The sequence below is a fragment of the Chrysemys picta genome, chromosome 1, assembly GCF_011386835.1.
Source record: "Chrysemys picta bellii isolate R12L10 chromosome 1, ASM1138683v2, whole genome shotgun sequence".
Taxonomy (NCBI): Eukaryota; Metazoa; Chordata; order Testudines; family Emydidae; genus Chrysemys; species Chrysemys picta.
This window is the reverse complement of record NC_088791.1, coordinates 352446272-352456041: the sequence shown is the minus strand read 5'-3', so window position 1 is coordinate 352456041 and position 9770 is coordinate 352446272. Positions and strand designations below refer to the sequence as shown.

Sequence of the window (9770 nt, the reverse complement as noted above, 5' to 3'; positions counted from 1 at the left end):
CTAGCAGTGATATAATAAACTGCAGTTTCAAATCAAGTCTCTGGAGTACATCCCCAGCTGGGATGGGTCATTCAGTCCTTTGTTCAAAGCTTCAGCTTGTAGCAAAGTTCCTCCAGAGGCAAGAAGGAGGATTGAAGACAAAATGGAGGGGTCTCCAGGGCCTTTTATATCCTCTGCCATGTGGAAGGACACCCCTCCATTCTTACTGTGGAAATCAGAGCAGCAAGATAGAATCTGGAGTCACATGGGCAAGTCACATGTCCATGCTGACTCAGTTTACAGGACGACACCATTGTTGACGTTAGTTTGAACGTTCCCAGGAAAGCTCAGATGTGGACTGTCATCTCCGAAAGTCCATTATCAGTTAAGTGTTTCTTGACTGGGCACTTTCTGAGATTCGTTTTTTCTCAAGAACCTTCCAAATGCTTCACAGATGCTACATGGATCCAAACACATTGAGATACAAGTACATAGCCAATATTCATAACTTGAACTACAAAAATGATACACACATACTGACCAAATTGAACCAAAATATACACAGTGCCTTCAGCACAATCAGGATAGACATGCTGATGTCTGTGAGTGCAAGCAAGCAGAACAGTATGTACATTGGCTTGTGCAGGGTCTGTTCTTTGCCTACAAAAAAAAGAACCATGAAATTTCCCAACAGGCCGATAATGTAGAATGCGGCAAAAGAGATGGAAATCCAGATGTGAGCAGCTTGCAGGTCAGGGATTCCCATTAGGGTGAATGTTGAAGGGTCACAGGGGGTAAGGTTGAAACCTGCCATGAGGTGGAAGATGCATTAATGAGGCTCAGAAATGCTCAAAGTGCCTGTGAAGGGAGGGAAGCACAGTGAGGGGGTTACTCACATCATAACAAATAGTAGGGTAAATATTTTATAGTTGTTACCAATCTAGAAAGGGGCTGAGCAGTGAGGTGGCAACATTTGCTGATAGCAGATTAATTAGGTCAAAGTCAAGTCCAGAGAAGTCCTCAGAGGGTGCTAACCAAGGGAGATGAATGGGCAACATGACGGCAGAGAAACATTGATGTCAATATCTACAATGTGTATGCCCAGAGAAGGGGAAATCTTGAACTCCTCAAACACCTTACAAGGTTCAAATTTAGCTGTATGAATTCAGGACAGGAAATTAGGCATCATGGTACACACGTCTGTGAAACCCCTGCTCACGGTGCAAGCATGGAGAGAAACTAATCAAAACACTGGGATGCAGGAGGAGTGGGATGGGAAATCATATAGGTAACACAATGCCATGAGATGAGTCAGTCAATGTTTTAGCCTCCGCTGAACTCCTGTATGTAGCACTAGGCACCTTTGTCACACAGGATATGGCTGAACTACTGGGGTTCAAGGAATGATCAAGGATCTGGGGAAACTCTCATACTGAGAGAGCTAGAAAAGACAGGAATTGTTACACTACAGACATGATGAATAAGAGGGGATATGAAAAATGTCTATAAAATACTGACTAGTAGCATCTGATGAAGTGGGTTCTAGCCCATGAAAGCTTATGCCCAAATAAATTTGTTAGTCTCTAAGGTGCTACAAGGATTCCTCGTTGTTTTGACTAGGAGAGAGTAGATTTATTTAAGTCCCTACATGTGGATTTAGGGTGAAATTCTGGCCGTGATGGGAGTTTTGCCATTGATATCCGTGTGACCAAGATTTCACTCTTAGTGTTTAATTTTCGGCTCCGAGCTGCAAAAATCACCGATTCGGGTCCTGCTACAGAGAGCACCATTCTGTCTTGGTTCTGAAAGGTTCTGAAGGAAACCCCCAGCTAATGTGGTGTTCTGAGACCTGACAAGAAAGACGGGGATTCCAAAACACCCAGGTCCTGATTGTGCTCTCAGGGAGGTGATTGTCAATCTGGAGTGACCCTCTGCAGACAGAATGTGAGAGCAGAATCTGGCCAGTGTGCAACCCATTCTTCTTGTGAACCCTCTGGTAACACAGATACCCACTGCAGAAACAGGCAACTCACCAAAATCCTGTTCAACGGAGAGAGGAAGTTTCCTTACTGTGAGACAAAGACAGAGCTCTGAAAATCAGTGTAGGAACCTCAAATATCTGACATGGACCATGCTGGACAGCAAACTTTATGATTCCCCTGTACAGTTCCTGCAGACCCTTAGGTTGGCCAGGACTCCCAGACAATTCCCTCGGCTCTGTGAATACGAGGAAAAGCAGAAAATAGACCATGGAAATCTTCAGCCTGAGAGCCTCCCGCAGCAGTGAAGAAATGATTCACTGATGGCAGGGGCTCAGATGGTCAGGGCACATTGCAGACTGTTCAGCCTAGCAATTGATGATGGCTTTCTTTCCTGTGTGTAATGTACTGCCCTCTGCACTATGTGTGGGAATGCTGCTACAAGATACGGGACCGAAAACCATTTTCAATTGGTCGGAGAGTGTACTGCTGCATACTGCCCATGCAGTTGTAATATCCAGTCTATTAACCTCTGAGACACCACTGTCACCCTGTCAAGGCCAAATGATGTGATCCTGAACACATGCAAGTCAAAAGGTGTGGAAAAGGCTTCTGGCATCAAAGGAATCTGCCAGTGTCCCTTTGTTAGGTCTAAAGTGGATGGATTTCTTGCAGCTCCCAACAGTTCTAGTAGTTTGTCTACTCTCTGCATCATGTAAGCATCAACATTCAATGGGTTGTGTTATCCTGCATCAGACCTAATAAAGTGGGACTTCTCCACTCAGTGTGTGATTCCTTCACCACTCCCAGGACCAAAATTACCTGGAGATCATCTCATATGGTATCCCACATTTTATGAGGGAACAGCCACAGAGTTTTCCTAATCTGTTGTCCTGGGGCCATGCACTCTGGTGGTATTTTAGGTAGGTGTTCCCTGCTGGGATGAGAACACAGTGGTAAAGGAATCAAACAAGTGCTACATCTGGATCTTTCCTTCAAGATACAGTCCCTTCCCCATGTTTGCATCACAGATACCTGGGGGCATAATTTGGGCTCCACAGGGTATGAATGTGATGGATTGCCAACCCTGTTATGCAGTTTGGGATGCGAGGGAATTTCTGCAGCCCTCTAACCACTGTGGTGGGCTGGCCCATTTTCGCTTTGCTTTGCTGGTAATTCACCTTCTCCAGGCCCAATTATCACCCAACACAAGAGCAAATGGTGCCACGTACCCAAACTGAGCTATCAAAGGGCTTATATAAGCCACCCCAATATAAACAGCAGACACTAGTCAATTTCCCATCTCCTCAGGCTCACATCCCCGACTGGAGTATAAACCCCAAATTATAATGTCTTTCACTTCATAGGGATCTGTACAATGAAAGCTCATGTTTTTCACTGGCAAGCGGCAGGTGGTTGGGGTCTTGGGGGTGAGGGGATCAGGGTGGAGGAGAGGAAGGACTAGCAAGCAGTGCAAAGTGGGGTGGAGGAGAGAAGGGACTTAGTGAGCTCTTGGTGGGAGGGGCATGGACGAGGGGGGTGAAGGAGATGAGAAAGTCGGGACCCAGTGAATGCCATGGCTACCAGGTGGCCACAGGCATTGCTAGAGGGGAAAGGCTCAGTGAGTGGTGGGCTGTGGTGGCCTCTCAGAGGATGAGAGGAAGGATTCAGAGAGAACCAGTGGGGGCCTCAGCAGAGGAGTGGAGCAGGGACAGGAAGAGGTGGAGCATGGGTGGGGCCTTGTGGAGAATCAGGATGGGGCATCTGGGGCCGAGTGCAGGCAGGGCCACCACAGCCCATGTGTCCGTGGTCTCAAAGGTGGCAGAGCAGCGATTGTGCCACAGGGGAGGTTTAGCCTCCCCTGGCCTATAATGTCTGCCACCTATGTAAGGTGGCCCTACCTGGGCTACTTCCTACCACCTCCCTGTGAATGTCCCAAGGTCTCCATCTGGTGTAAGGGAGCATGAAGGGTGTCTGATCACCCCAAGGAACATTCTGGTAGCTGCCTGTAGCAAGGTCGTTCTCCTTTCATCTGGGACAGCAACTGCCTCTTCCTGTGGTAAGGTCCAACTCCTAGGGCCAGCTAAGTCCAAGGGCTCTCCCCTGCTGAGGCAGTCCAAACAGCAAATGAAGGGTAACAATAAAGTTCAGCATTCGTATGAGAGATCAAAACATAGAAGATTAGGGTTGGAATGGACCTCAGGAGGTCATCTAGTCCAACACCCTGCTGAAAGCAGGCCCAACCCCAGCTAAATCATCCCAGCCAGGTCTTTGTCAAGCCGGGCCTCAAAAGCCTCTAAGAATGGAGATTCCACCACCTCCCTATGTAACCCATTCCAGTGCTTCACCACCCTCCTAGTGAAATAGTTTTTCCTAATATCCAAACTAGACCTCCCCACTGCAACTGGAGACCTTTGCTCCTTGTTCTGTCATCTGCCACCAATGAGAACAGCCTTGCTCCATCCTCTTTGGAACCCCCCTTCAGATAGTTGAAGGCTGCTATCAAATTCCCCCTCACTCTTCTCTTCTGCACACTAAATAAGCCCATTTCCCTCATTGTCCCCTCATAAGTCATGTGCCCCAGACCTCTAATAATTTTTGTTGCCCTCCATTGGACTCAATCCAATTTGTCCACATCCTTTCTATAGTGGGGGCCCCAAAATTGGACACAATACTCCAGATGTGGCCTCACGAGTGCCGAATCGAGGAGTATAATCACTTCCCTTGATCTTCTGGCAACGCTCTTAGAAATGCAGCCCAATATGTTGTTTGCCTTCTCACAAAAAGGGCAAACTGTTGACTCTTATCCAACTTATCATCTATTGTATTACCCAGGTCCTTTTCTGCAGAACTGCCTCTTAGCCAGTCAGTCCCCAGTCTGTTTGTGAGCAGCAGGTGAAGAGAAGTATGGCCTCTAGTTGGTTCCTCCATCCCTTGAACTAGGAAGTTGTCCCCTACACTCTCCCAAAACTTCCTGGATTTTCTCTGCACTTCTGTATTACTCTCCCTGCCGTTGCTGAGTTATTGAAGTCCCCCATGAGAACCAGGGCCTGTGATCTGGAAACTTCTCTTAGTTATCTGAAGAATGCCTTGTCTATCTCATCCTCCAGGTCTGGTGGTCTATAGCAGACTCCCACCCAGTTACTCTCACCTCTAACCTTAACCCAAAGACACTCAACAGGCTTTTCTCCAGTTTCATACTGGAACTCTGTACAATCGCACTACTTCCTTACATACAGTGCAGCTCCTCCACTTTTTTCCCCCCGATTGTCCATCCTAAAGAGTTTATACACATTCATGACAGTGCTCCAGTCATGTGAGTTACCCCACCACTTCTCATAGTTCCTTGACTCTGCCAGGATTTCTAATTCATCCTGCTTGTTTCCCAGGCTTCCAGCGTTCATGTACAGGTACCAAATATAATTAGCCGATTGCCCTACTTTCTCAGTATGAATCAGGAGGCCTCGCCTGTTGTACACTCCTCCTTGTGTTTCCTCCCGGTATCCAACTACTCCACTTACCTCTGGGCTTAGGTGTCCACCCCTGGCAAACCAGGTTTAAATCCTAGTTTAAAAGTGAATGCTTCCCTCTCAGGATGTCCCTGCAGCACACTATCCCTTCCCTCAGGGAGGGACCTTCGGGCAGTTGTTCAGGAGTGATTCTGCCTCCCTCAGCTCAGCTCCACTGGAGCTGCCAATAGCAGGTCTCCACTCCTCCCTGGGTCTGCCACAAAATGAGCTGCTCCCCTGCCTTTTTGCCTTTCTCAAACACGGCTCTTCAGATTTGATTTGTCTGACCCACTTTCTGAAAATTTACTTGCTGAATGTTTGGCTTCTTTGAACTCAATTTTAAATTAGCTACAAGTTCAGTGCCTTTGGGAAGTAATACTGCTGCTTTGTATAGATCTTTGTGTGACGTTCCCTCTGATGTTATCCAGACCGGTGATCTGCTAGGTCACTCCAATCCTTGACTCTGGGAGCCAGCCTTACCCTGCTCTGCTGTGAGAACCCCCACTCCAGGGGCTGTTGACACACAGCCGCTGACATGGCAGCTGCTCCCAGCTACTTGCAACCGAATAACACTAGCCAATATCTCCGGTCCCAGACACACCCTATGAACCCCCATCTTGCAGAGTCCAGTTATGCCCGCTGGACGCTGGAAGCTTCTATGAGTTTGTCAATTTAACAAAGACATTGATATGTACCAGTCTTGTTATCCCAAGGGGAGTTTCTGACACGCTTCAAACCAAACGCACTGCTTCAAGTGGAACAAACAAACAGATTTATTAACTATAAAGATTGACTTTATGTGATTATATATCAAAGCATAACAAGTGAGTGGTTACCAAACTGAAATAAAATCTAACCTCGCAGGCTAAACTCTAAACCCTCTTAGACTGGGCAGCAACTAGATGAAGCAGTTTTTTCTCATCCCACTGGATATCGCAGGCCTTAATGCACAGGTTTGTTCCTTAAACCTGGGCCAGTCTCCTGTGTTGGAGTCTTGTCTTCTTCTCGGTGTCTTGGTTGCTTGCACGATAAGTGTGGACAGGAGAAGGGCCCAGTATGTGTCCACACAGTCTGTTTTATACTCTCAGTCCATGTGCTTGGGGAGCACAAGTTCAGGCATGGCAGTCTGGGGGGCATTCCTGAATCTCTCCAAACAAGATGAGCAATTCCTCTGGTGTGGCCTCATGCAGGTGAATTATTACATTGTGACTCCCTTGCTGGACAATGGCTGTTGATGGTTTTTTTGACACCCTGTCTGGGTGTTGGTTACTTTCCCTGCTGTTGCCTCAGGTGGGCGCTAATATCTGGCAGATTTCCCAACTTACAGCATGCTTTAGTGACCCCACTGTACAACACAAATCTCATCACTTCATATGCATTAATGATACACATATATGGATAGGAAATTACTTTGAGCAGATCATAACCTTTCCCCTGATATTTGCTCCAAAGAAACATTCTATAAATGTTAAATGCTGTTTGAAAACTGCGACAATCCTTGGGAGAGCGTACTATAACCCCCATATTCCTCATTTTCATATAATCATGTTCTTCAATAGAAAGCATGCCTTGTAAGATAAATGATAAAAAATAAAACTAGTTTTCCATTTATTTCTTTAATGCTAAACGCTTGTAAATTTGTCGGCATTTTTGCTCAGGAGAATCAGTTCTGTGGGTCCCTTCATTGTGTCTAAATACTGAATCTGAGAGGAAGCTGGCTTGTCCAAGTTTAATTTGTTATGAAATATGTTGAAGAGGCCAAATAAAAGAAGGTCATGTTTACTGCTCTAACCCCATAATAAAATAGTATAGGAAAAAGGTTAATATTATACCTGTCTCATGCAGTAATGTTATAGTCACCTTACGCAGAACGTGTGCTCCCCAAAGTTACCCATTTCACCTTTTATCATTTATATGAAGATTTCACAAGTTACACTTATATTTTACACATCACTTAAATCCAGCCCATCTATTTCTCCCAGTTCCCAAGTGTAAGTGGGGAACTATTGTAGCGAACTTTCCTTCTGCACTACCTCAGGGGAATTGGCTAGTAAAGTGTCTAAGGCCCCACTCTACTCCCTTTACCCAGAGGCCAGCTTGCAGTGCTTGGTGATGGAGTGAACTTCACAGACTGTGAACAGACGTTAGGTGTGAGGAACTTCACAGACTGTGAACTTCCACAATGCTGAGCTCTGTCAAACTGCTACAGAGCACCCTTCATTAAGCAGGAGATATCGTTTTTCCCTCTCATCATACAGGTTTAAAATCAGTGTCCCCTGCTGATCACCTTCTGCTGGTATATTTGCTCACTTTGTCACGAAGCTCTTTGGTTTTGACCCCATAAATGATAGGGTTGAGCATGGTAGGGACGAGGAAGTAGAGGTTGGCCAAGATGATGTGAACATGGGGAGCAATGCCCTGACCAAATTGGTATGTCAGAGAGGTGAAGAGGAAGGGAGTATAAGTTGTCAGCATCACACAGATGTGGGCTGTGCAGGTGTTGAGGGCTTTCTGGTGGGCTGTCTTGGAGGAGATTCTGACGACAGCCCTGGCAATCAGACCATAAGACAGGGCAATGAGCGTTAGGTCTAACCCGGTGACTACAAATGTAATCACCAAGGAATATGTCCTGTCAACCGTGGTGTCCCCACACGATATCTTCACCACAGACATGTGGTCGCAGTATGTATGGGGGATAATGCGGTTGGTACAGAATGGCTGCCTGATCAAGTTCAAGGGCAAGGGCAAAATGAAGAGAACAGCTCTTATCAAACATACTAGCCCTAGATTAGCTATTCGTGCATTGGTGAGGATGGTGGCATATCTGAGAGGATTGCATATGGCAATATAGCGATCGAAGGCCATTGTCACAAGGATGGCTGAGTGCATAACAGAAACTGTGTGAATGAAGAACATCTGGGTGAGGCAGCCACCCACCGTAATGCCTTTTAAATTGAACCAAAATATACAGAGTGCCTTTGGCATGATGGAGGTAGATGAGCAAATGTCTGTGAGTGCCAGCATGCAGATCAGCAGGAACATCGGCTTGTGCAGGGTCTCCTCTTTCCCTACAACAAACAGAACTGTGAAATTTCCCAACAGGCTGATAATGTAGAACGTAGAAAAACAGATGGAAATCCAGACGTGAGCAGCTTCCAGGCCAGGGATTCCCATTAGCATGAAGGTTGAAGGGTCAGAGGGGGTGAGGTTGAAAGCTGCCATGAGGTTGTTGATGCATCAGTAGGGCTAAGAAATGCTCAAGGTGCCTGTGCAGGGAGAGAAGCACATTGAGTGGGTTTACACACTTTATAGCAAATAGCAAGGTGAAGAGTTTATAGTTATTATTCCTCTAGAAAGGGGGTGAGTAGTGAGGTGGCAACATTTACAGATGACACCAGATTATTTTGGTCATAGTCGAGTCCAGAGAAGTCCTCAGAGGGAGCTAACCAAGCCAGGTGAATGGGCAGCATGATGGCATAGAAACTTCAATGTCAATAACAGCAATGTGTATTCCCATTGGAGGGAAATGCTTGAAGTCAGAAAACACCTGGGAAGGTTCTAATTTAATTGCATGAACTCAGGACATGGAGCAGGGCATCCTGATACACACCTCTGGGAAACCCTGCTTACAGTTCAAGCATGGACAGAGACTAAGCAAAACATTTGGGATCCAGGAGGAGTGGGATGGAAAATCATAAAGATAATACACTGCCATAATATCAGTCCAACAATGTTTCATCATCCTCTGGACTCCTCTGTGTAGTAGTGAGCACCCCTCTCACAAAGAATATTGCAGAACTAGAGGGGTTCAGGCAAGGGCAATGAGAATAATAATGGCCCTGGGGAAACTCTCATACGGAGAGAGGTTGAAAAGACTGGGATTGTTACCTTACAAAGGGGATGAATAAGAGGGGATGAGAAAAGTCTATAAAATACTGACTGGTAAAGAGTTGATTGAGAATGTGTTCTTCCTGTTTCATAACACAAGATCAAGATGACACTCAATTAAACTGAAATGTGACATATTCAAAGCAGATTAAAAAAAGAATGCTTTCTTCACTCAATGCCTAATTAGTCTGAGGAACAAGAGGTAGTTGAGGCCGTGAACTAAGAAAGATTCAGTAAAGGTTTGGATATTTACATGGGTAGTGAGACTATCCAGTTACAATAGTTACAGGTAAATAAATATTTTGGAAATCCTAGACACCAAAGTGTTTCAGGGCACAAGCCAATGTCTAGCTGTCAGGCATTAGGGCGACACCTTCCAGGTGATCAGGTCACACACACCCATACATCTACTGTT

At 45.9% G+C, this 9770-nt stretch overlaps 1 protein-coding gene across 1 annotated transcript; it reads right to left on the bottom strand.

Moving 5' to 3' along the window:
• Nucleotides 1-7750: 7750 nt before the first annotated feature.
• On the bottom strand, nt 7751-8689 carry LOC135972265 (olfactory receptor 52P1-like). The gene has a single exon (XM_065549628.1). It carries the CDS (start codon nt 8687-8689, stop codon nt 7751-7753), a length of 939 nt encoding a protein of 312 aa, XP_065405700.1.
• Between the last annotated feature and the right edge of the window lie 1081 nt (nt 8690-9770).

Bases quoted from the DNA above. Each gene is read 5' to 3' on its own strand.
- LOC135972265 (XM_065549628.1), bottom strand. From the start codon at position 8,689: ATGGCAGCTTTCAACCTCACCCCCTCTGACCCTTCAACCTTCATGCTA.